Source organism: Galeopterus variegatus, unplaced genomic scaffold (assembly GCF_000696425.1).
Source record: "Galeopterus variegatus unplaced genomic scaffold, G_variegatus-3.0.2 Scaffold4246, whole genome shotgun sequence".
NCBI classification, from domain to species: domain Eukaryota; kingdom Metazoa; phylum Chordata; class Mammalia; order Dermoptera; family Cynocephalidae; genus Galeopterus; species Galeopterus variegatus.
Window position 1 is genome coordinate 62,194 of NW_007730357.1, and position 26,816 is coordinate 89,009.

The 26,816-nt window shown below is 51.4% G+C and overlaps 1 protein-coding gene across 1 annotated transcript; it reads left to right on the forward strand.

Annotated features, from left to right (window-relative positions):
• The first annotated feature begins 469 nt into the window (after window positions 1–469).
• ZNF362 (zinc finger protein 362) lies at window positions 470–24,782 on the forward strand. The gene is made up of 8 exons (XM_008587085.1): window positions 470–597; window positions 6,100–6,163; window positions 6,330–6,576; window positions 9,848–10,169; window positions 10,975–11,199; window positions 19,337–19,415; window positions 19,542–19,700; window positions 22,947–24,782. Exons 1-8 carry the CDS (start codon window positions 560–562, stop codon window positions 23,061–23,063), a joined length of 1,251 nt encoding a protein of 416 aa, XP_008585307.1. The 5' UTR covers window positions 470–559; the 3' UTR covers window positions 23,064–24,782.
• Window positions 24,783–26,816: the final 2,034 nt, after the last annotated feature.

Sequence of the window (26,816 nt, forward strand, 5' to 3'; positions counted from 1 at the left end):
GATAACACTGGAAAACACCCAGGAAACAGATAAGCGCAGCAGAGTGTGATTGGCATGTGATTGGCCCTGTAGTGCTGGACCAGATCTGGGTGGCATCCTAACTCCATCTCCTACTAGCTGTGTGACTTTGGGCAAGTTGGTCAACCTCTCTGAGCTGCAATTTCCTCTTCTGTTAAATGCACATCTCACAGGGTCATTGGGAAGATTCAGTGACATGAATCATGACGTACTAAGCACAGTGCTTAGCACATAGTAGGTGTTGAAATCAATGGTAGCTGCCATTTTATTGTTATTCTCTGAGCTGCAATTTCCTCTTCTGTTAAATGCACATCTCACAGGGTCATTGGGAAGATTCAGTGACATGAATCATGACGTACTCAGCACAGTGCTTAGCACATAGTAGGTGTTGAAATCAATGGTAGCTGCCATTTTATTGTTATTGTTATTATTATTGTTATTCCCATATACAAGGTGCTGTTGGGAACACAGAGGAAGTGGCTGGCTGGGGGTTCAGGGAAAGCTCCGTAGAAGAGGGAACACTTGAGCTGGGTCTTGAAGGATGAGTAGAAGTTCACCAAGTGGGAAAGGACACTCTAGGTAAGGAGCCTGTGCTTCCAGGTTGCGATCTGTCCATGAGGGGTTTGTTCTTTGGGGGACTGAGGCATGCGTTCATCCCACCTTCCCTGAGTGCCCTTCATTGCCGCCCTCTGGGTCTGCCCTGGGGAAGGTATGTGTCCACCCTCCTGGAGCAGCCTCCTGTGTCCTGGTGGCTGAGGGTTCCTGCTCATGACAGTTGCTGTGTCCCCATCAGTCCACATTTGGGGCCACAGGTGTGTTTATGTCATGTGTGTCCGGGTTTGGTGCTATCTGTTTGCATGTTCCTGTGGCTGTGTTTGTCCGTGTCAGCATCCAGAGATCTCCCAGGCCACACCAGGGGTTGGGGGGCATGGGAGGGGCCCTGTACACTTCCTTGGCTTCCAGCTCTAACCACACAGAGAGGCCTCTTTGGTCAGTCCTCCCTGGCCCAGGTGTAGCCCCTGCCTCTCACCTCTGTTCTCCAGGGGCCTCCTAACAGGTGTCCTGCTTCCTCCTCCCCTGGCCTCTCCAGTTCTTTCTACGCTCAGCAGTCGGAGGCATCTTTGTAAGCCACAGGTTCTGTCCCATCACCCACTCCTTCAAGTCCAGACTCCAGGCCTAGGAATCAAGGGTTCATGGCTCCAGGCTCATCGCCTACTCCCCAGTCAACCCTGGAGCGCTGTAGCTCCCCTCACACAATGTGCCATGTTCTTCTCACCCGCGGGCCTTTGCTCAAGCTGCTGCTTCTGCTGGGAATGCCCCCGCTCTGCCTGCACTCCTTTGCCTGGCTAACTGCCACTCATCCTTTAAGACCCAAGGCAGGCACCACCTCCCCTGGGAAGTTCTCCCTGGTCCTCTCCAGGCTGGGTTGGGTCCCTGACTCTGGGCTGCTAATCCCTTACTGGGGGGGCAGGAACAAGTGACTTGCCCAAGATCACACAGCTGGTGAGTGGGAGCCAAGCTTTGAACCTGGGCCTGTTGGGCTCCAAACAAAGCAGGCTGTCCCGTGGTCCAGCTGAGGTGATAGTGGCTAGGACTCGTGGAGAGGTGTCAGGGGTTTAGAGAAATTTGGAGAATGGGATCCTGAGGGTGTGGCTGGTGGTGGGTCTGAGGAGGGAAGGGAGGGAGGGGAGAGTGTGGATCACTGTGGGTCTGTGGCAGGAACATCTGGGCAGGTGGGGTCCCACTCTGAGGTCCTGCTGAGAGTTGGGGACGACCAGAGGAGGTGAACATCTTAGGGGAAGACCAAGTTGAGCTGTGGCCTGCTGAGTCTGAGCAGCCTGTGAGACAGCTACAGGGTGGAGTCGGCTGGAGAGCTGGGCCCAGAGCTCCAGGGAGAGGCCTGGGTTGGAGGTGGAGGCTTGGGGCTTGGCTGGTATTTAAAGTCTTAGAGTGGACGGGCCACCCAGGGACTGAGGCCAGTGGGAAGGAGGAGGCTCCCACCCCATCCCGAGGATCCCAGCTGGTGGGGGGAGGGTGTGGGGAGCTGTGAGAGAGGTCATGGCACACAGGTCTTCTGGCAGGGCCCAGGTGGCAGGGAGGCCATAGAGGATAGGGCTGGAAGGTGGCCCATCAGCTTTGACCATGTGGAGGTCATCCGTGGTGGGTGACAGGTCTCACAGGTGGGAGTTCCTTTTTGCAAAAGCTGTGGGTCACTTGTGTGCTCTCTCTGCTTAGCTTGGGACACCCGGAGGGCACGGATCTTCCCGTTTGCCTCAAGTTCTGCAGCACTTGTCCCTGGTTTGGCCCAGAGGGTGTTTCCAGTATGAATAGATGGACGGATGGGCCAGCTGCCATCCAGATGCTGTTTCTAGAGGCAGCTCTTAGAGGTGTTTCATTCAACAACCCATCCAAACTTTTCCACCTTTTAAAACAAGAGAAACAAAATGACAGCTTGTTTGCCCCTCTGCAAGGATCAGGGCTGTGTCTTCAGGCTCTTAGTACAGAGTCTGGGCTTCTGTCTGGTGCTGAGGGCCCACCCAGTCTGCCTGTCCTGCCCGACCACCAGCATGTCTCTTGTACCCTTCCCGGTGTGGACATTCAACTCCAGCCACCTGGCTCCTTTGCCCCCAACCCCCACTGGGCACCCAGGCTTCTTCCTGACCTTGGTGGTCCCCTCTGAGCCCTTGCTCCCTGGCCCAGCATGCTCCCTGACGCCAGCATGCCATCCCAACTTCTTAGCACGGCATTCAAGGCCCTGCCGACTGGCCTCTGTGTCTCTCGCCACCTCACTGCTCTCTAGCTCTCTTTGGTGCCTGCAGATGGCGGCTCACTGTCCCAAGCCTGCCTTGTACTCTCACACCTCCATGCCTCTGCCAGGAATGCCCTTCTGCCTGGTCCATCTGTCCCAAACACACATCTGACCATGTCTCTCTTGCTTCAATCCCCTCCCTCAGGACAAGGCCTGAGTAGCTTAGCCTGGCCCTGGTCACCTTCCCTCTTCACCTCTTGCCAGGGCGCACCCTTTTATGCAGGTCCCAGGGTAGCACAGGGAATGACCACCTCAAAGGCTTGTTGTGGGGTACCTATGAGATACTGTTGATGGGCAGCTAGCAATGTGTCTCATGCTCAGTAAGAGCTCAGTAAATGTTCAGCCCTTGCCCTGCCTTCCCTGCATGTGGCACACAGTAGGTGGACACCAGGGTTAGGGTCACTGAATCATTAAATTACTCAGGACAAGCCAGAGATGGATGCAGAGAAATCAGGCAGAGGCTGTACAGATCAGATTAAGTGATCCAGGGCAGACCCTTCCCCTCTGAGGGCCTGGTTCCCCAACTAGGTTGAGGGGTTGTCCCTGCCTGACCAGGGCCTAAATGGAAGAGATGAAGCTCTATACCAGCTATGGGACCCTGGGCAAGCCCCCCTCTTCCTCAGAACTCTCTGACCAGAGTGGGGGCTCTGGGAAGCCTGAACTTGACATTGAACTGAAGAGGAGAGGAGGCTCCCCGGGAACTGTCTGAGGAGTAGCTGAGTGCAGTGGACAGAGTCCTAGGCTAGGGCAGGAAGGAGACGGGCAGCCTTTTTCACTCCATTTTACAGATGAGGAAAACTGAGGCTTAGAGAACCGACACCCAACACTGCAGCACAATGCTGCCTCCTGTTTCTCATCTGTGTGCCCTGGAGCAAGGTGCCTCCCTTCCGTGCCCTAGCTGCCTCCTCAGTGAAATGGGGGTGAAACTTCTCCCCTGCTTGCCATCCTCCTGGGGTTCTGATGAGGATGCCAGTGGGCACAGAAGGGCTTTGTAAACTGTGAGCAGTGCTAGGTAATTGTGTGGGATTGTGCTTAAAATAATTGACTATTCCTTCATTTATTCATTCCGTCATGCAACTCATATTATTGATAACCTCTGGGCCTGGGTGCTGGAGTTTCCTGGATGAATGAGACAGGTGTGCCCAATTCCCAGACTCCCCTGGGGCAGCTCCCAATAACCTGTCCCTCTAGTCCTGGAGCTTCTTCACCCTGGCTTTAAAGTTCATGTTTCCCCCTGTGGACAACAGCAGGGTTGGGGGAGGTTCTGAGACTGCTGGGTGAACAGGTGCCCGCCCATGGGTTGCAGCCATGCCATCGTAAGGCGGCACATGTTCACAAACCTATGCTTTGTCCTTCCCCTGAACAGCTAAGGGACTGATAAGCTGGATTTTGAGGTAGGCAGATTAAAGTGGGAATCTCAGCTCTCTGCTTATGTGCTGTGTAACCTTGAGCAAGTCACTCCACCTCTCTGAACTTCAGTTTCCTCAGTTGTAAAGGGGGATGATGAGAGTACCTGCCTTTCAGTGTCAGTGTGCCTGGTACAAAGTAGATACTTGGTAACTTGCAGCGCCCTCACTCTTATTATTGTTTTGAGGTTTTTCTGGGAAAGAAGTCCCAGGCTCTGAAGTAGTTGGGGAGAACTCCAGGGAGGAAATGCTTCTTGTGTTGGGCTGTAAGGGAAGGGAAGAGTTTGGACGGGCAGAAGGAAGGGCATCTTGGTGTCTGTGGGTGGCAGGAGCAGGAGGGCTGATAGAGGGCAGTAGCTGCCCTGGCCACCCCAGAGGAGGATACTCTGATTCCCCAGTCTGGCCAGGCTCGTACCCAAACCAGCCCCCAGGCTGGGAGTGAGGACTTTTGCATATAGGGATTGAGCTGTTTGCATGTGGGTATTTGCTCTATCAGGGATTAGGGTTTGCAAAGCAAATTCCCCAGAGGAACCAGCTTGAGCAAATCTGATTTCTGGTCTTGACTCTGGCCCCCTAGCCCCATGGTCTTAGATCTCTTTCTCCTCTCTCCGAGCCTCAGTTTCTTCTATAAAATGGGGTAATAATACCTCTTGTTCCTACTTTTCAAGTAAGAACACAAGAGAGAATTTGTATAAAAGTTTTTTCTTAAAATGTTGAGATTATATTGTGTCCTTGTTGAGTATTTTCTCCCGAAACCCTATGCCTACAGTTCCAGAGCATCTCAAACTCACAGGACCAGGAAAATAAGTTGAAGGCACTTAACTTTGGCTTTTCCTGTCAAAATAAACAATTTCATTTAAGCAACCATACTAGTTAGGCATGTACTTTCTGTAAGGAAGAGATAAGAGAAACTTGATAGGGAGCAAGACTTAATAGAATACCTCTGTGCAGTATGGTCCCTGTAAGTCACTTCTTGACTTACTCTAGGGTTGCAGGAAGACTCAAGCCCTCTGGAAGACTGAGATAGCCTTGAAGGCCCATCCTTCATACTGCCCTGGTTGAAAAGGCCTTCTAACTGCACAGGCCTGCCTAACCACACTTGCTGAAACTTGCCAGAGGTGAGGGCCACCAGACAGATTGTCACACAGTTTTATTAAAGAGCCCCAAACTGCCCTAGCTTCAGGCCTCCTGAGTCCCTTCCTTAAGCACAGTATTCTGATACACATTCCTGTAGGTCAAATGCTGCATATATCTCTCCTGTTTCTTGAAGATAACTTTCCAGAAGTACAATTTCTTGAGTCAAAGGGCAGTAATCATTTGGGTCTCCATAAATCCTCCTGCCAAACTGCCCTTTAGAAAGGCTGTATCTGGTGACCCCAGGTTACCCTCTGTACTCTGACGAAGATGTCTGTACTCAAGGGGGACACTGGGCAAAGGGCAGGGGTCAGGGATGGGCAGTTTCTTCTGTTCTGTGACCATTTACAAAGCTGCTCCAGGGCTCCTCAGTTTGTCACTAGACGGTGGTGGTGGGGGTGGGGGAATTCTGTGTGGAATCCATGGGTCCATGGGGTTGGCTCTGCAGCCTAGGGTCCTCCTGGGGGATGGAGATTGGTCTGTCTGCATCAGAATGATGGGGGATGGGGGGACAGAGAACACTCTGATCTGTATGTGACCTTTGCCCTCTAGGGCCCATTGAGGGAGATACTAAATTCCAGACTTTTCAGCCTAGAGATGTGGTTCCCTGGGCCTGCTCTGCTGCAGGGCTGAGGGTCCCACGGGGCAGGGATCCCAGACACTCCCCCGGACTTGTGGCCCCAGGCGGTGGGGAGGGCTCTCTTCCCTGTGACAGTCGCTTTCTCCCCGCAGGATGGCCGAGCCTCGATTTAACAACCCCTACTTCTGGCCCCCTCCTCCCACCATGCCCAGCCAGGTAAGACCGATGTCGCTCCTCTGGTTGCCTTCCCCCCTACTGGGGTTGCTTCGCTTTGCCCCGGGTTTTGGCTGTGGCCTGTGGGGCGATGGGGTGGACCGGCGGGCCTGGGGAAGGGGCAGGGCACGACCCAGCCCCCTCAGCCCCGCTCTTCTCCCGCCCGCAGCTGGACAACCTGGTCCTGATTAACAAGATCAAGGAGCAGCTGATGGCCGAGAAGATCCGGCCGCCTCACCTGCCGCCCACGTCGGCCTCGTCGCAGCAACCGCTGCTAGTGCCGCCGGCGCCCGCCGAGAGCAGCCAGGCCGTCATGTCCCTGCCCAAGCTGCAGCAGGTGCCAGGGCTGCACCCGCAGGCCGTGCCGCAGCCCGACGTGGCGCTGCATGCGCGGCCGGCCACCAGCACAGTCACAGGTACGGCGGCCGGGGCGGGGAGTGGGCGGGGCCGGGAGTGGGCGGGGCCTAGGTGGGGACTCGGCGAGGTTAGGACCGCGCTAGGTGAGAGGCTGCGTGCAGGGCCTGGGTTGGGGGCAAGCTTGGGGTGGTGGAGCTGGTGGGACTGGGCACAGCCACCAGACTTCCAACGACCCTGTACTGGGAGGACTGGACAGGACAGGGGCAGGTCACTGTCCGCTGAGGGCTCACAAGGAAAACCAAGTCAACATAGAGAACTTTGGGAATTCGGAGCACAACACTGAGCAGATTTGGGGGTGAGAGACTTCCTTGGAGGAGTGGGAACGCAAGGAAAGGTCGGCAAACTAGGGCAATGGAGCAGAAAGAGGGAACAGCACGTGCAAAGGGAGGATGCGTGTAGAAAGCAAGAGGACCGTCTATGGGGGGGGTCACAAGATGATGATGGTGGTGGTGGTGGCAGCTGACTCCGGCTGAGCACCTGTATGTATTTATCAATATTCATTCCGTCACTCCCAGCAGCCTTGTGAGGTGGGTGCTGCTAGTGTTAGGTTAAACAGTGGACTGTTTATGACTTATAAAAACAGCAGTTTCGTGCGGTTCATCTTAAATATCTCCACTCAGCAGACAAGGAAACAGGCAGAGAAGGGTAAAGCTGTGAGAAACCATGATTTCCTAGCTAGAAACTGGCAGAGGCAGGCAGTGTTCTTCTAGAGCCCATGTTTTAACCCTTTTTCTATTTATACCCAGTTCTGCTGAGGCTGAGAGGAAGCAGGCACTAGATTATGAAGGGTCCTGTGGGCCACGCTAAGCAGTTTGGACTTTAGGCTTGGGCACAGGGGAGCACGAAAGGTTTTTAAGTAGGGGAGGAAAATGCTCATATTTGGGTTTAGAAAGCTGAGTCTGGCTGTGTGGCAGAGACTGGGTTGTCGGGGACAAGCATGGAAGCAGGGAGATCTTCAGGAGAAGGCAGTGGTCTAGGCCCCCTCGCCCCACAGGCCACAGCCAAAACCCGGGGCAAAGCGTAGCAACTCCAGAGGGGTGACATCGGCAGTGTCAGTGGGGACAGAGAGAAGTGGGCTGCTCTGGGGTACAATGAGGAAGAAGGGTGGACAGGACTTGTGCTGAACAGGATGTAGGGTATTGAGGAGAGGGAGGAGATGAGGGAGACTGCCTGGGCACTGCCCCTGTGCTGAAATCACTGGAGGAGGAACAAGGGTTGCAGAAAGAGGTGAGCTCAGTCTTGGATAGGTTGAGGCTGGGGTGCCAGGGGGACATCTGGGGGCAGTGTCAAGTGGCTGGAGTTGCCTCATGCCTTCCTTAGAACCTGGTGGACGAGTTTTCTGCAGAGGCCACAGCAGCTGGGCCTTTGTTCCTTCCCTGCTCACTCCCTGCTGCCAGCCAGGTGCCTCCGCCTCTCCCTCTCTCCCTCCTTTTCTCAGAGATGCCCAAGAATTATGGGGCCTGGTGAACCTCCTCAGGCCCCAGCCGCACTCTGCACATCCCTTGTTATTATGATTTTATTAAATTTATGTTTTTCATTATAAAAGCAATATTAAAAAAGTAATATAAGCATATTAAGGGAAATTTGGAAAAAAGAGAAACTAAGAAAAAAAATCTCTCATAATCGTGATCTCCCCACCTAACAGCATAGAAGGCCTTTTGGTCCATTTCCTTCCTTTTTCATATTTTTTGTTTGTTTTTTAATATGCACGTGTGTTTTGCTGAGTTTGTTACAGGGCTGTATCTATAACTTTAACTTGCTTTTCTTACTCACCATTGTATCATAAAAATAGTCATTGCATTATTTATTATAAAGGCCATAAGTTGTCATTATGGAAAATTTAGGAATTGCAGCTAAGCTGAAAGTACAAAAAATTAGCCTTAGTCTTACTGTTGTTAAAACTTTTATATGTTTTCTCTATATTTTATTTTATTTTATCCTTTAATCACAGGTATAAAAAATGGATGAATTCACCAGGTAAAAGATTCAAATAATATAGAAGCACATAGACAAAGTATGAAAATCTCTTTTTACCAAAAAATTCTTTTCCCTCCTTAGAGAGAACCACAATTAGCAGTTCAGTGTTTGTCTTCTCAGATCTATTCCTGTGCATTTACACATGCATAGATTGTCCATATATACATAGGTAGTTCTAGTGTAAGTTATTTTTAAAATTCATGGGCTCATAATGTCTGTGATTTGTTTTTTTCCCTGGCAGCACATTCTGGCATTCTCTCTTTGTCACTGCATTACATCAATCTTTTTAGTGGTCGTGCTGTCCTCCTTAATGAGGATGGACCACATCTGTTCAGCCCCTACTGAGGACAGACAGGTTGTGTCCAATTTTGTTTGATTACAGTTTAGTATGGAAGGCCCATGTACACAGATCTTTGTGCCCATGTGCAAATATTTCCTTATGGTAGATTTCTAGAAGTAGAATTGCTTGGTCAAAAGTTATGTACATTTAAAATTTTGATGGCTATTGCCCAACTGCCCTCTATGAAGGCTACAGAATGCAGAAGTGTACACTACCCTACCACCAGTATGTGATATGAAATACACTCGGGCCAACTCTGGATATTATCTTTTTTAATGCATATATTTTTGGTTTCTTTTTTTAAAAAAAGCATAGTTCGAATCACATAATAGCGTTTTCATCCTTTTGTCTGCTAAACTTTATTTTGTAAATGTTTCTAGTCCCCTCATTTTAAAAGGATAACTTTTATTACAGAAGTGAAAAAAAGTTTATTGTCAAAGAATCAGAAGTACAGTTAAGCCACAGTTTTTAAAATTACTTCTAATTCTACCTTCCACAACACTTTTTGGCACATCTCCTACTTTGGTGTGTGTGTGCATACATATGCGGTTTTTTAAAACAAACATAATCTCCTTTTTAATGGGCAGTTCAGTAGAGGAGATTGATCACTGCTCACAGAACCGGTCCCTAATGTCGCATATTTCAGTTGCTTCTAAGTTCTTGCTATTATAAATAACACAATAGTGAACATCTTTGTGCCTCAGTCTTTTTCTCTGGTTTGAATTATTTCAAAAGTGCCTCTGTGATCTAACTCAATTTAGTCTTAAGGTATCTAAGGCATCTTACACATATGCAAGCTTTCATTTAGTTGCCCTTGGGTAATAATTTATGAATGGGAAGAGGAAGCTCAGAGAGGTGGGGTGACCTGACAAAGTCACACAGCTGGGTGGGCTGGGGCTCAGCCAGCCTCTGCAGATCCCCTCACCCCTACCCCAACCTGCTTATCTTCGAAGGTCTGGGGCTCTCCTCCAGGACCCCGGCTGTGAGCACCTCCGAGTCCAGCACGGGCACGGGTACCAGCACCCCGTCCACACCCACCACCACCAGCCAGAGCCGCCTCATCGCCTCGTCCCCCACCCTCATCTCAGGGATCACCAGCCCCCCCCTCCTGGACTCCATCAAGACAATCCAGGGCCACGGCCTGCTTGGCCCCCCCAAGTCTGAACGTGGCCGCAAAAAGATCAAGGCAGAGAACCCAGGGGGTCCGCCTGTCCTCGTTGTCCCCTACCCAATCCTGGCCTCGGGCGAGACTGCCAAGGAGGGCAAGACGTACAGGTGGGGGTCTTGGCAGGACAAGGTTCCGACTGGGCTTGGGGTGGGGGCTTGTGCCTGGGGCTGTCCCTGGAGTTCAACACATGGGGCTGAGAAGAGGGGCTCCAGGGGCTGAGGGCGAGGGCTAAGGTCCAGATGGGCGGGGTCTCCTGACAAGCCCCACCCACAACCCAGGTCCTGGTGGTGGGAGTGGCCAAAACAGGGGGAATAGAGCCTTGGTCCCATCAGAGGTGGTCTGTGGGTGGCATCCACCCCCGCCTCCTGCCTGGAGCTCTGAGAGTCCACTTCCTCCTCCCTCTAGGCAGTTTTTCCACCCTGGCCATGTTAAAATCATCTGAAGAGCTTTCAAAAATGCCAGTGCCAGGCTGCACTTCCAGAAATCCTGAATATATTTTGGGGGGATGGGAGATATGGGGGGACAGGCATTGGTATTTCTTGAAAGTTGCCCAGATGATTCTGATATACAGTCGGGTTGAGAACTACTTACCTGCTCCTCCAGAACCACGAGAGTGTGGCCCTGGGCAGAGCCTTACCGGGATGGGGAGGCCCAACTTCCCTATGAGGTGTAAGCCTGCAGGCTGCTGTAAATGATGCCCTAGGTGTAAAGCTTCTTCCTCCACACTGGAGGGTGTCCAGGCTGGGAGCCTGCCCCCTCTCTTTCCTAGGTGGGCCTGTGTCCCCTGCACTCCTCACAGGAGAGATCTGTCCCAGGTTCAAGGTCTCTTTGATGTAGAAGGTCTCTCCAGAGATGTGCAAGCAGGCACTGGGGGGAATCTTCCTAGCTGTGAACCTGCCTCTTGCCCCACAGGTGTAAGGTATGCCCGCTGACCTTTTTCACCAAGTCTGAGATGCAGATCCACTCCAAGTCGCACACAGAGGCCAAGCCCCACAAGTGCCCGCACTGCTCCAAGTCCTTTGCCAATGCCTCCTACCTGGCCCAGCACCTGCGCATCCACCTGGGTGTCAAGCCCTACCATTGCTCCTACTGTGATAAGTCCTTCCGACAGCTCTCCCACCTCCAGCAGCACACCAGGTGAGTGGCCTGCCTGGTACTGCCTACCGCAGCCCGTTTCAGCTCAGCACTTGTGGTCTGGTGCAGGGAGGAACAAGGACCTTCTCTAGGTGCCCATTGCCCTCAGGGTCAAGACTAAATTCCTTTGCTTGGCATTTGAGACCTTTTATGATACAGCCCTTGTGGACCTCACTGGCCTTGGCTCTCACTACTGCACCACCCTTCCCAGTGTTTCTCATCCCTAGGTCTTTGCATGTGCTGCTTCCTTTACCTGAGACACCCTCCCCTCCTTTACTCTGTTTCTCTGGCCATATCCTATCCATCTCTCAGTCCAGCTTCCTCCAGGAATCCCTCCCTGGTCCCCTGAGCTGGGTAAGGCACCCGGCCTCTGTGTTCCCACAGGCCCTGTGTGTCCCCATCACAGCAGTGGTAGGCTGTCATGTACTCGCCTGTTTATTTGCCTACCTCTCCCGATATATTGGGAACTCTTGAAGAAAAGGGCTTGGTCTCCTCCATTTTCACATCCTCAGTGTGTGGTGTGGCACATAAGCATTGAGGCGTTTGTTAAATATTTGTGGAAAAAATAGAACTAGTTTTTATAAAGCATAAGATCCATCCACTTAACAGATATTTATAGAGCCTCTACTCTATGCCAGACACAATTCTATGTGCTAAAGATATAATCAGGAACAAAACAGACAAAAATCCTTGCCCTCATGGGGCTTATAATCTAGTGGAGTTTGTGAGAGGGACATTCAAAGGTATAGATGCTGTAAGGAAAGAAAGGTTTGTGCAGGGGAGTACAGACTTCAGGAAGACTGGCTTACCAAATAAAAATACCATAGGCATGCAAAGAAACAAACCAAAAGTTACCAAGATCAAGCTTCTCTTCTGTTCAGAGGGGAAGGAACACTGTTTTCTCACATGATGATTATCATCTCTGTAAGCACTGTCATGTGTTTGCCAATATCAGCATTGTACAAGTCTGGGATAAAATTGTTTTTGTTGTGGAGTTTGTAAGTTACAGAAATTGCTCAAGGCTTTCTATTTTGGGGACTAGTGCTGTACGGAAGGATCCTATTTTTAAATTTTTTTGTTTATTGTTATTTTTGTATTTATCTCCATTGTCTTTGTATTTTTTACCTCAAAGTGCGAAATGTTTTGCCTTGTCTATTTCTCTGACTCTGGGGCATGATGTGTAGGTTTGATAGTAAGAAACAAATGACAGAATGGCAGCAGGGCAGTGTCCATCTATTTTCTCACTCCGATGCCTCCTGAGGCACGGATCTGACCACATAAGTCTGTTTCAGCAGTTTTCTTATTTTGCCATTGTTTTGGTTTTTCTTTTTAACTTGGCTGGTTGTATGTTCACAGGTGTATGTAACAAGGTATTGATTAATAAACGCAGTCCTCCTGGTCGTATGGTTCTTAAAATGAAAGCATGTGATCCAAAGGCTTGAACATTAACTTCTGTCAGGAGATTTAGTAAAGCTCCTGAGTCAGAATTATAATCGTGTGTGTGTGTGTGTGTGTGTGTGCAGCACAGTGCGCCGCTTGGGAAGTGCGGCGGCGCTCCCGCCGAGGGTTCGGATCCCACATACAGACCGGTTCCCGCTCACTGGCTGAGCGAGGCATGGGGGCAACGCCGAGGGTTGCGATCCCGTTGCTGGTCCCAGTCTGGTACGGGGGTGACACTGAGGGCTGCGATCCGTTGCCGGACACGGAAAAAGACAAAAAAACAAAAAAAACAAAAAAAACCATATATATTTATATTACATATTATATACTTTATATATTTACATATGTATAAAATCAGCCCAGGGAGATCGAGCTTCTCTTCTTTTGATTTGCCAACTTTCTTTTACTACATACTTCATTGGGCAGCTCTCACTCTCAAGTTTGGCTAATTAGAAAGATAGAATATAGAATACAAAACAAGCCCAATCATTCTGAGCATCCCTGTTTTTGTAAAGTCAGGGATCAAATCTTTGGTGTTCCTGAGTGGCCATCTGGAAACTCTAAGAGCATTTGCATGTGAAAGACACCTTGACAGTTTTATTATTCTGAATTAGGGGCCTGGATTTTAGAAAGGCAATAGCACAAAGTTGGCAGAATTGGCAATATAGGAGCATCAGTCTAGTTGCAAATAAACACAGTAGCAAGTAATCATAATTATTAAGAATTCTGTTTTTTTTCAGAAGCAGACATTGTTTAAAAATAATCATTTAAGAACATGACCAAGGAAAGCAACAAAAATTTAACAGGCCCTGGAAGGAAAGTATTTTGCCAGATGTTTCTTGACCCAGGGATTGCTCTCCATTCCTCAGGGCACAAATTTTTTTTCTCTCTTTTTTTCTTTTGAGTGATTTGAGTTCATAATGGCAGGAGACCAAATAAACAACCTAAGAGGATTCTGTCAACATTCGGAAGACAATTTATAAGTCACTAGGCACTGGCACATATAATTAAACTGATGTGTCTCTCTTTTTTTCTTTTGAGTGATTTGAGTTCATAATGGCAGGAGACCAAATAAACAACCTAAGAGGATTCTATCAACATTCGGAAGACAATTTATAAGTCACTAGGCACTGGCACATATAATTAAACTGATGTGTCCTAACCCAGTAGCAAAGAGGTGAGTGTCCCAAATGCCCCAAAGTCCCAGAATTCTTTAGACAAACAGACAAACAAAAAGCCAAACCTAAAGAAGCAACCAAATTCCAGATTCCTTGTTTTCTGTTATTCAACAGAGACCCTTTCCTGTTTTTTTGTCCTTTGGCAGAGAAGCCATCAAATCATATAATCAAATCCATCTTCCCAACATTACTGCTACTAACGAAGGGAAGAAAAGAAAGTCATGTCCAAAATAGTACGAGGCCTGGTCAAGTGATAGACGTAGGGTTAGAAAGAGGATGAGCAAGATCCATCCTAGGAGTCGTAAAAGACGTGCCTGGAAGCACTTGGAGTGACGGAGTTAGTGGCGCTGGTGAATCTGAGGCATCTCAGTGGGACCTGCAGCGTGAACAGAAGGCACACAAGTAAAGTAGGTGACTTGCAACGTGTTGCACAAGTCCAGACTTCAGAAGGTTCAGCCCACTAAGTAATCAATACCATATGTATTTACAGAGAAAATGAGAATCTGCTGTTATAGTCAGCCTGTTCTTGGTGGTAAAGCAGCAGTTGTCTCATGCAATTAGCACGTGTGTAAGGGTCCTCACATATCTGCAGATACCACAATGCAAAAGTCAGGGACAAATTGTTCTGGGAGGGAGTTAGTAAGTTATAAGAAAGGGCTCAAAGTTGTGTCTATTTGTGGAACTAGTGCTAGACAGAGTGACTCTGGATTTGTTTGTTTATTCAAGGTGCAGTGTTTTTGTTTTTGTTCTTTTCCTGGCTGTGTGATGTTGTGCGCATGCGCAATGATAATGACATGGTGGGGGGAAGGTGTCATTTTATTTTATCAAGTCTGTTGTTCGTAGTGGTAATAATAACACAACAGCAACAACGTCTCCTTGTCGAAGAGCTACTATGGGTCTGGCTCTGTGTAAGGTGCTTTGCCATACAGGTCCTGTACAGTGTGAATTCGTATTTCTTCATAAGAGACCATGAGTTTGAAGGATGCCATGGAGGGGGAATCATCTCAAAGATTGTAACTTTCACTCTACCATGGTTTTGGTTACAAAGCACAAGATGGCTTAAGTCATTCAGTATCATGTCAAGTTCAGTACCTGAGAAATAAATGAAAAGTAAGAACTAACAAATTCTTAACAATTGTATTTAAATATTGAATAAATTCCCTCTTTGTCATTTTGCACAAATTGCTTATCTTAAATAGAAATTAATGTATTAAAAACTAACACTGCAAAACTGTTTTATGAACGCCATTTATATGGAGTCATTTAATTCTTACAATTCTGATATTTTTATTATTATACCCATTTTAGAGATGAGAAGACTGGGACTTAAGGAAGCAAAGTCACTTACTAAGGTCACTGAGCTGAGGTAGCAGAAGTGAGATCCTAGCGTAGCACACCAAGGAGCAGCCTGCACTGCAGAAAGCAGGAAGGGATTGGGATGTAAGGCTGCAGACCAAGGTCACGTGCAGGGAGGTAGCAGGCAAAAGCAGAGCAAGCCTGCGGGGCCCCGGGAGGGACTGGGGCAGTGGGGTGGGGGCGGTCCAGGGAAACTGGTTTCTGCTCGGCTTCCCTGTGCTGCCTCACGGAGAATGGCTGCCTGGATTCAGGGGTGAACTTCCCATCACCACAGATGTGGGAGCCAGGGCTGGGTGCTCCCCTAGAGGAAAGATACCTTGCAAAGAGAGGATTCCAACATTAGAGTGGAGAGCTGGGACCTGACTTGGAATTCGGGGACTGAAGACGAGGGCTTTGTGGGCCGTGGGAACAGGCAGCTTGGTCCTTCATGTGCCAACAGCCACTCCCTGAAGCCCTTTCTTAGCCTGCCCAGTGCTGGGGGCCGTGCACGGAGACAGATCAGTGGTCAGAGGCTGGCTCTGGCTAAAGGAACTGCCCCTCTGACCTGGGAGGCTGGCGGATGTGGAAACTTCCATGAGGTCTGAGGTGGAGGCTGGGGAGGACCGTCCAGGTTGAGTGTTGAAGGGTCCACAGCTCTCCCTTGTCAGAGGGAGAAGGACATTCTGTCTGGGAAGGCTCAGAGGCTTGAGCAGAGGCTCCGAGGCTTGCTGGGGATGCATCTGCATGTATGGGGGGAGGTTGCTGGGGAGGACCGTCCAGGTTGAGTGTTGAAGGGTCCACAGCTCTCCCTTGTCAGAGGGAGAAAGACATTCTGTCTGGGAAGGCTCCGAGGCTTGAGCAGAGGCTCCGAGGCTTGCTGGGGATGCATCTGCATGTATGGGGGGAGGTTGTAGGTGCCCTGCCGGGGAGAGTGGTAGCAGAAGAGGAGGCTTTAGAAACTGAGGCCACAGTGTGAAGGGTCTTGAAAGCTGGGACAAGGGCTTTGGACCCTGCCCTGAAAAAAGAGGGAGACAGTGGAGGTTGCAAAGCAGGGCTGTGAGCAGGTCAGTGCCTGCGGCTGCTGCCATGGCCAAGGTCAGGCGGGGAGAAGCTGAGGCTGAGAATCCAGAGAGGAGGCGGGCAGTTGTTTTACTTGGACAGGAGGAGGCCAGAGGGGCAGTTTGCTGGTCAAGAGGGCTTGGCTGAGTCCCTGAGGAAGGACCTGAGGTCCCCAGGGGACTGTTGGTCAGTGGTCCACAAACATTCATGAAGTATGCCTCAGGAATGGAAGTTGTTGATTATGTGGAGCATATTTCTGTTGTCAGTGATGGACTTCAGAGAGAGAGCTGACCTTCCTTCATTCAGTCTACAGCTGTTTCTGGAGTCCTCTCTGTGTTGAGCCAATGCCAGGGACTGGGGCGATGGTGGTGAATGAGACCAAGCGAGTTCTTGCTTTCACAGAGGCAGCCCAGACACAGTGACTGGACATGGGCAAGATTAGTACTGTGTGCTTACTCCTGGGAAGGGGATGTCCACGGTGCTGGAGGGTGGGCTGCAGGGGCCTGACCTTGTCTGGGAGTCAGAGAAGGCTGTCTGATGAAGGGGCTTCTAGGCTAAGGACAGGAGTGTGGGTTTTAGCCAGGTGTCAGCTGAGGGAAAAGTGTGCCTGGCAGAGGGAAGACTGTGGATGAAGGACCAGAGGCAGGAAAGAGCTCAGAACGCTTCAGGTGCTGGTGGGAGGCCTGTGGGCTGGGCTTAGGGGCTGGGGAAGGAGTGACCTGAGAAGCAGTGGGAGGAGAGGACTCTGGGGTGGGGTCTGGTGGGGTTAAAACAAAAGCAGTGCATGTCCTGCATACCCTTTGACCCCTTTGCCACCTGACTCCTGACCAAGTGGAATCTACAATCCCTGGAGGGGAACGAGGATGGGACAGAAGGGAAGGGATGCTGACATCAGGCGGAGTTGGTCCAGGTGGCTCTGAAGGTCCTTCCATTGTAGAAACAGGGTGCAGTAAATAGCCTGGGATGATGTCCCCAGACATGTGACACCCAGTAATGTGCAGGCAGAACAGGGCTTCTCAGAACGGGGCCAGCCCAACTCTACTTGGCACGTCTAGGTGCAGTCTGTGGGCCAGGCCCTAGGCCTTGTGCCTGAGACTGGAACCTGTCCCTGCCCTCGGGATTCCCCATGTAGTAGAGGGAACAGACATGGGAAGCCCTGAGAATCCAGTGGGGTCCGTGTCGTGACAAGGAGCTGTGATGTGCAGGGGCTCGGAGCCTAGGAGGTGGGGTGAGCGGCATGCACAGGGGAGGCTCCTCTGAGCCCACTCTGATGGGTTGGGAGGGACAAGCTGACGTTTGGCAGGCAGGGGAACAGGGCGGCCTCCTGCTCAGGATGCAGCAGAGGCGTGGTGCATCCTGAGCAGAGGCATGCTGGGCAGAGGCGTGCTGGGGAGAACCATAGACATGGTTGCCAGGTGAGAAAGAGTTCTCTGGCTAGGATGTAGGGTGCACGACAGCAGGGAAGTGAGGCTGGAGCCCCCAGGAAGGCCTTGGAGATTATGCTTTTGGACTGTCAGTGTTTGTGATGGCAGCCAATGTCGTGGGCTTATTGATAGCAGGGAGTGTTTTTATTCAGACCTGAGTCCCTAAGTGCAGCACTGGGCCTGGCCGAAGGGGCCTTGGTTTCTTTGATAAGTTTGTTGATGGGCAGAGCAAACCCAGTCAGCACGATGGGCTGGAGCGTTGGAGGGGAGGAGCGAACCCTGTTTGGCCAAATCTGGATCTTCCCTCCACTTCACGCTCCCTGGCAAGTTAGGAAAACAAGGTTCAGGCCCAGCTGGCATGTCCTGGCCAATCTGCTTGGCACAGAGGACTTTCCAGAAAAGGTGATTCAGGACAAGGCCAGGGGACAGCGCAAAGGCTGGCGCGTGGAGAGCAGAGTAGGCCACCGTACGTGGGCAGTCCCCGTCATCTCTCAGCCCTCTGCTCTGCCCACCTGGGCTGCTGGACAAGGACAAGCTTGTCACTGCTCCCATGTCACCTTCTCAGTGGCTCCCTGCGCCCTTTAAAACCGCAACCCCCCATCCCTGGCACTCACGGTCCCCCTCACTGCGTTCTGTTCTTTCCCACAGCACTTACTACTTTCTGCATCTGATTTCTGTACTTATTTCATGTTTACTGTTTGTTTCCACCAGGCAGTGGCTTTTGTCTGTTTTGTTCACTGATATACTCCAAGTACCTAGCATGGTGCCTGGCACATGGGTGCCTTCTGTAGTAAATGTTGAGTGAACAAATAACACCAGCAAACGTTTATTGAGTGCTGATCTTGTGCCAACACTAGGCTGAGCCCCTCACACATATTATCTTTTGTAATTTTCAGAAAGCCTGGTGAGGTAGGGACTATAGTTTTATACCCATTTTGTAGGTGAGGAAACTGAGGCTCAGTGATTTTCCCAAGGTCACCCACCTGGTAAATAATGGAGCCAGGGTGAGAACCCAGGAATGGGGGGACAAAATGAGCTTCCAGGAAGGACACAGAGGGGCTGGGCATCAGTGCCGCACTGTCCTGTATCTTCTCAGTCATCGGAGTGACTGTGTATCCCTCATGGACGTGGGCCTGACCTGGGGAGGGGACCAATTAAAGGGAGATGTCTCCTTAGGGAAGGAGGCAGGGTGGGCAGGAAGGTCCTGCTAAAGCTGTGAATCTGTGTTCTTTTCAATGGGTGGTCTGCAGGGTGGGTTTTTTAGAAAGAGGGACAGAATGCAGTCAAAGGAAGCCCCGTACGATGAGCTGAAGGCCTGGGCCGGGTCTCTGAGTGGGCGCTGGTGGTGGGTGGGGGGCAAAAGGGACCTGTGGGGAGTGGGGTGGCTCTGGGGTCATCACTCCCCCTAGAGGATGGAATCCCCCCAGCATCCTGGTGCGAATCTCCCTCATCTGAGCCCACCTGAGTTACCACCCCACCTGGCCCGCTGGTCAGAGTGGCAGTGAAGGTAAGAGAAGGAAGGAGGAGATGGTGGCATTTGCAGTGTCCAGCTCTTGCCTGGGGCTCATTCTTAGTCACTGGGGAGACTGAGGACTGAGAAGCTAGGGCTAGAGATGTGGCCCAGGCCAGCCAAGGGCTTGGGGACTGGAGCTGGTCCAGGGGTATGTGTCAGGGACCTCCACCTTATTGGGCTGCCCATTGCAGAATCCACACGGGCGACAGACCCTACAAGTGCCCACATCCTGGCTGCGAAAAAGCTTTCACTCAGCTCTCCAACCTCCAGGTGAGTGCCTGCCTGCCTTCCGCCCACCTGATGCCCAGCTGCCTCACCCCTCCAGAGGGAGCATAAGAAGGGGGTGGGGCTGGGGGAGCCCTGCTCTCTCATGACCCCCTGCTGTGCTCCCCGCAGTCTCACCAGCGCCAGCACAACAAGGACAAGCCCTACAAGTGTCCCAACTGCTACCGGGCCTACTCGGACTCCGCCTCCCTGCAGATCCACCTCTCGGCCCACGCCATCAAGCACGCCAAGGCTTACTGCTGCAGCATGTGCGGGCGGGCCTACACCTCGGTGAGTGCCAGCCGCGCCTGGGCCCTGCAGGAGCCTCTTCTCCTTCCTGAGCCTCAGCTACCACCTCCGCCTCAGATCTGTACCCACCGACTCTCCCCATGTTCCAGACAAAGAAATAGAGGCCCAGAGAGGGGAACTGACTCCCCAGATCACAGGGAATGGCAGGGCCAGGGCTTCTGCTTCCCACTTCTGTTTTTGGCTGCCCTGGCCGAGCTCCCAGCCTCTCCGCTTGCTTTTAGTCTGGGCTCCCGAGGCAATACTCAGGCAGTGGGGGGTGGGGGCCTGGCACCTTGCTCTCCAGACCCCAGGAGAGAGAAGGGCCTCAGCTCTGGGGAAGCTGCAATCCCCATTATGGCCACAAGGTGGCACAGTGACTTGGCCCAGAGAATGGCAGGGCCAGGGCTTCTGCTTCCCACTTCTGTTTTTGGCTGCCCTGGCCGAGCTCCCAGCCTCTCCCCTTGCTTTTAGCCTGGGCTCCCGAGGCAATACTCAGGCAGTGGGGGGTGGGGGCCTGGCACCTTGCTCTCCAGACCCCAGGAGAGAGAAGGGCCTCAGCTCTGGGGAAGCTGCAATCCCCATTATGGCCACAAGGTGGCACAGTGACTTGGCCCAGAGCCACCCTCATCTCAGGGAAGGCCTGAATAGTGCCAGAAAAAATCATCACATCCAGAGTCCTGTTCCTGGGTGGGAAATTCTCCAAACAAGGGCCTTTTGATACCCAGAAGTGCCTTTTGGCATCCAGGTGAGTCACTTGTGTGTATACTCTTGTTAATCAAATATTCTGGTTAACAGACCCACGTATACCCAACATAGAGATCACTGAGCCTCAATTTCCTCATCTGTAAAATGGATTAACTCATAGGGCTATTGGCTGTCAGAGTAGTGCCTAATAAACCTAAGCTAGTACAATTATTCTTTTCAGAGTTTACCGAACATTTAGGCCAGTTGTTTGGGAATCAGGATGAACAAAACACATACTTTTTGCCTCCAGAGAGGTTAGAAACTGCTGTTGGAGATAGGTATTAAACAAGTAACCACACAAATAAATATTTGGCAAAAATATTTGGGAAAAAAAATGGCAAATTGTGGTAATTGCTCTAAAGCAGAGTTTCTCAACCCTAGTCCATGTTGACATTTGGGCAGGACATTTGTTATAAAGGGCTGTCCTATGCATGGGAGGATATTTAGCAACACCCCTGGCCTCCACCCACTAGATGCCAGTAGCAACCCTTTCCCCAAGTTGTGACAACCAAAAATGTCTCCACACTTTGCCAAATGTCCCCTGGGGGGCAGAACTGCCTCTGGTTGAGAACCACAGCTCTAAAGGAAAAGCATGTTTTAAAAGACAGCAGCAGGGTGGACACTGAGGAGGTGGGAAGGGGGTGGGCCATCTGAGAAAGGATAATTAGATGAGGAGGAGAAGGAAGGGAGGAAGGGAAGGAAACTTACGTGCAGGGGAACAGTAAGTGCAAATGCCCCGAGGTGGAACAAACTTGGTGTGTTGCAGGAACTGAAAGAAAATTATCAGCACCGCACTCTCCCGAGTGAGCCACGGGCCGGCCCAGGAACTGAAAGAAAATTAGATCATGCAGGGCTTGGGCCCTGTGAAGGAGTTTGGATATTTTTCCAAATGGAATGGGAAGCCAGTGGGAGGCGACCATCAGAGGGAAGGTATTTTTGAAAGGTCAGGCTGGCTGGAGGGGACTCATGGATTGTAGGTGGGGTAGTTGGCAGTACTTGTGAGGTGCCAGCCAGGGCTGCTGCTTCTCAGTGCTGAGTACGTGACATTTATCCTTCCCTGGAGGTGAAGGGGCAGGAGAGCTGCGAGGCTGAGAAGACAGAACCTGCAGGGTGAGGGCTCCGAGGGGATGTGTGGAGGGGGAGCCCCTACTTGGCTGCTGGTCTTCGGTCGGTCCTTGCCCCTCTCCAAGCCTCAAGTTCTCGATACTCCCCATGCCATCAACTAATCCTGCCTCATCCAAACCCTATTTTTTAAAGTACAACCCAGACATCATATCATTTCATCTGTAAAAATTTGACTTTATCTCTCTAAAAGACTCCTGTTTTGGAATATGTCCATAATACCTTTATAATACCTAAAAATAATTAACCAGAGTCCTTTTCCTTCTTATCAAACACCCAGTCAGCATTCACATTTTCGTGTCTCATGAATACCATAATTTTATTTATTTACAATATTATTTTTTAATCAAGGTCCAAATAGGATTTCTACATTGTACTGGGTCAATATATTTTTCATCTACAGCTCCCCCCACCACCCTTTTTTATCTTTGCTATTTATTCGTTGAAGAACGGTTTCCTAGCTTGGATTTTGCTGAATGCTTCCCTCTGGTATCATTTAATAGCATGTCGCCACCACATTTGAGAGGTTCCTCTGCCGGATTCTAAGCATATTGAGGTATGAAGCCAAGGAATGGCAGGTGGGGACCCAGAGTACCAGCTCTGTTCCTGGTAAAGACCAATGAGAGGGCCCGTGGCCTGCAGTGAGCCCTGGGTCACCTCGCCCACTCAGTCATGGTGCCTCAGGTCATATGCAGCAGGACCAGTGGGGGGCTTACGGCTAGCTTCTCCCCTAGGGAGGATCAAGTGAGGGGATGCAGAGGCCAGGAGTCCCACCCAGAATGAAATGTAGAGACGGGGGAAGGAGTGGTCCCTCCACTCTTACTGCATGCTGAGGGCTTTATTCATATCACCATGACAACCCTTCCCCATCCCTGCTTACAGAGGAGGAAACTGAGGCTCAGAGGGATGAGATGACTTGTCCAAGTTCCCATTATTAAGAAATGACAGAAGTAGGCTCAAATCCTGGTCTACTGCCTTACCTTCACTGGGATAACCAGCCAGATGTGGGTGCTATGCTCAATTTGGCAGGCAGGGCTAAGGTTCAGCCAGTATACCCCTCTACAGCCAGTGGGTAAAGGGCTGCTGGCTGGGGCCTGGGGAGTCTCAAGTGGGCCCTGTGAAGGGACGAGCCTGGTGCCTGTCAGTTCTCCAGCCAGCACTCTGGGGGCTCAGACTCCAGCAAGTGAGCCAGCACTCACCCCTGGCAGCAATGCATTACCCCTAGTCAATGCCGGATGCTCATTTAACCCCCAAAGCTGTGGCTGCCCACCGCCCACAGAGCCCCCTACCAAGGAGCCCCCCAGTGGCCGCCTATGGGAACTGCAACCTCCTCTGCCTCCCTTACCCGTAGTTACATGTTCTGAATCTCGACCCTGCCCACAGGAGACCTACCTGATGAAGCACATGTCCAAACACACGGTGGTGGAGCACCTAGTGAGCCATCACTCGCCCCAGAGGACGGAATCCCCCGGTATCCCGGTGCGAATCTCCCTCATCTGAGCCCACCCGAGGCACCGCCCCGCCTGGCCCACTGGCAGACACAGACCCAGGCAGCACCAGGCCCCGACACCCTCCAGGGGCCCTCCAGGATCGCCGAGCTCTCTCATGACCTTCCCAGCCTTCCAGAAAGCTTGGCTCACAGAAGCCCTGCCTGGTTCTGCTCTGGGGGCGGCCAGGCCAACTGCAAGATTCTGGACCGTTTTGGTGGCATCCAAAGACGATCTCAGAGCACTTTGAACCTCTCTGTTGGGTTTTCTTTTTGTTCCCCACCCTTCACTTGCTTCACTGTTTTTTTTTTTTTTGTTGTTGTTGTTGTTTGTTTTTCGTTTTATAAGTTTGTTTTGGAAATAACAAAAAAGATATTTATTGGCCAGGAAGCTGGTGCTGCTAAGACCGAGAAATTAAAAGAATCAAGCAGATGGATGCAGAGAACCAGAGGGCAGTGTGGGACCTTCTCGTGCCATGGCCTCAGGTCTTGAGGGAAGGCTCAGGTGTGGGTTTCTGGACTGCAAAGGGGACCCCCCAGGTGGGAGGGGGCAGGAGGCAGCTGGAGTGAGCCCCTCACCCCTGGGTGCTCAGCTCGTACCTCTCGAGCTGAGCCCTGGGCATCACTGAGCAGAGGGATACGGCAGCTATCAGGGCTGTCCGGGCTTCAGGAGGCAGAAACGAGAGGGGCGGGGAGATCTGTAGGACCAAAGGGTGCAGTGATGGGCTGGGTGGCGGGCCCAGGGAAATGGGGTGAGAGTGGGCTGGGTAAGACCTGGTCCCTCTCTGCTGCCCTGAAGACCACCCCAGTCTACCTCGGTGCTGGCCAGGAAACCTATAGGCTACCTCTCCCGCCATCCCAGACTGTGGGCAGGGGGATGGGGAGGGAGCGGGCCCGGGGCTAGGACCCCCCTCCAGAATTTCCTCCAGATGGGGGCAGTGCCCAGGGAGGGGTCGTTTGTCTTCCCTGCCATGGAGGGGGAATCCCCAGCCCAGGCCCTAGGCCCTAGGCCCCTCGGCAGGGAAGGGATCCTCGGGGAGGAGGGTCCCAGGAGCAGACCCTGCCCCCAGCCCCCACAGACACACCCAATCTGAAAGCCATGCGTGTCCATGTATATAGGAACCATGTACAGAGCCCGGAGAAGCCCCCTACATCCCCCCGGGAAAAAAAGAAAACTAGACAGAAACTCATCTATATATTCTGTATCTGGAGTTCCATTTTGAATATTAACTGTGTTATTTTTATACACTTTTTAAGCCTTAACTCGCCATTGATTTACCAGTTTAATGTTTCCTGGGGTTTCTTTTCCCATGGGGTTCTCTGCCCCCACCCCCACCCCTTTGTTTGACTTGCGTCATCTGATACTCAGTATTGTAGCTTTTTGTCCGCATGTTACTACCCTGTAAATATGCTGTTATACATACTGTTAACACCCCTTTGCTTTTTTCTATGGGACCTCCAGGCCACCGTATTTAGAACTAGTTACCTTATTAAAAAAGAGAAAACAGTCATTGGCTTCTCAGTCTGCATCTTGGTGGCAGGGAGGTGAGGGCAGGTGCCCCTGAGACACTTCGGAAAAGAAGTTTTGCATTCTATTTAAACAAGGGGGTGGGGAGCAAAATAAAAATCAGATATGGGGGGAAAACACTAAAGGGGGCAAGAAACAAAGGAATTACAAACCCTCTGCTCTTTGTATTTCTCTGTTGTGAAGAATAAACTGTACCTGCACCCGGGTGGCGGCGGTGTGTGGTGTGCTCTGTGCGAGGGCAGGGCTGGGGGGCGCCTTTGCACTGCTCCTCTCCCCTCCCCCGCCCCCCAGCTCGGGGAAGGAAGGAAATGGCCCCTCTCTGTGAGCCAGCCTTGCTCCACGGGCTGAGCTGAGTGCTTTAGTTGACTGCCTCACAAGTCACCTAAAAGTAGCAAACCAAGGGAGGCTTTTGGCTGAGGATCAGGCTGCAGTGAAATGGCAGGGTATGTCTAGTTTTGAAGTCTGTTTAGATGTACTGGGTCCACCAATGAGTCTCACTTCCCCTGCTCCCCAAGGGGTACTACACCCCTTTGGGGGATCCATCAGTGCTTGATTTATGGAAGCTATTCTAGTGATTGGGGGGGATGGGCCTCCTCACATACATTTTTCTCTATGGGGATCAATGTTTTGATTACCTAGGAGGGAAATGAAAGAATTAATTCCCCCAAAGTTTATTAAGGCTGGCCCTGTGGAAGCACTGTGGGTGACTCAGCCATGAGTCACCACGTAGCTCATTATCGGGAACATTCCTCTGAGCCTTCCCAGCCTTGTGTGTCAAGATTTGACTGAAAGTGATAGAAAGTACGATCCAAACGAGGGTTTATTGGTTGGTGTAACAGGACAGTGGTCAGGCTAGTTTCAGGTCTTAAAGGGTGTGTGTCCAGCTCTCCACTCAGCTCTGTTCTGAGTCACCTGCACCCTATAATAGCAACCAATTTACAGGGTGGATGTGAAGATTAAATGACACATATCTGATGCTTAAACAGGGCCTGGCACATTGTAAGTACCCAATAAACGTACATGTTGCTATTGCTATTGTTTGAGTTGGCCCTAGTGGATCTATGTTCCTCACGATCAATGATCCCTGATTAGGACAGCTGAAGATGCCCTGGAATTTCTGAGGGCTGTATCTGATCTGGCAGGGCAGGGTAGGGTGGCTGGGTCAGGTGAAGATTTTGCATGTGGCAATGACACTCAGGGGACTGAGAATCTGGTTTTCACCTGCTCACCTGGGGACTGTGTGAGCACTATTGTCCTTGTGGGCCTCAGGATAGGTGCTGAGGACAGTGTTGATGGCCATAGGGGTAGCTGCAGAAGGAGCTTTATCTCCCTTGTTATTCCTGCTTCAGACCCAACTTCCTCTATAGCCCCACCCTGTCCTTGGGTCTCTGGGCACCCTAGGAGAGAGCCATTCCCAAGAGGTTGCCCACCCTGCTCTACCCTGCAGCTTCCTTGAACACCTCCCCCTTCTCAGGAAGGTCACCATCAACAGCACAAGGCTGCCCCTAGCCCAAGACCTGGAAACTCCTGATCGTGCCTTATATTCCCCTTTAAATCAGGAAATGACTGTTTTGGAATACCTTTTTATTTCATAGTACTTAAATATGTACACACTGTGCTTATGGGCAGGGGAGATAAAAAGGCAGAGCCAATGACAGGAATGCCACTGTGTTTCTCCCTCTGTGACTCATGCCCAGAGGCAGCCCTATTTGGCTTGAGGGGCCGGTTCTGGCTCTCCGGCTGCTGACATCACAGTGACTCAGTCAGATCGTCTGTAACCCTGTTTCCTTGGGCAGTTATGTTCCCTCTTTATGCCTCACTCTCCTTATTAAAAAAGGGGGGGTGGGGAGCTGAATTCAGCGAGGTCAGAAGTGGAAGGCCTATATGCTGCCTGCCAGAGGCACTACTGCGCTGTGCTTCAGACACCGTTGAAAGTGAAGGAAGGGGTCTTTCTCTTCAAGTGACAAGCTCCCAAAAGGCCAAGACCTCCTACTCCCACCCCCACGGATGGGTACACCTGGGAGAGGGTGGGGCTTTTTTCTTCTACATCTCCCTGCCCTCCGAAGTGCCATGCAGCTTCCAGAAGGGAGTCCCCCTGGCTTCGGGGTCTCTCCTTCCTGTAGCTCCCACTCCACACCCTTCCAGTGCCAGAGGTCCCTCCGCTGGTGGGGAGAGGCCGGGCAGCTGGGCCAAGAGGGGGTGGGGGACAGGCAGTCCCCGGGGCGGCCCCTTGGCGGCG

Bases quoted from the DNA above. Each gene is read 5' to 3' on its own strand.
- ZNF362 (XM_008587085.1), top strand. From the start codon at position 560: ATGAGTAGAAGTTCACCAAGTGGGAAAGGACACTCTAG. The intron at 11,200-19,336 runs GTGAGTGGCCTG...TGCCCATTGCAG, and splicing joins CACCTCCAGCAGCACACCAG to AATCCACACGGGCGACAGAC. The intron at 19,416-19,541 runs GTGAGTGCCTGC...TGCTCCCCGCAG, and splicing joins CTCAGCTCTCCAACCTCCAG to TCTCACCAGCGCCAGCACAA.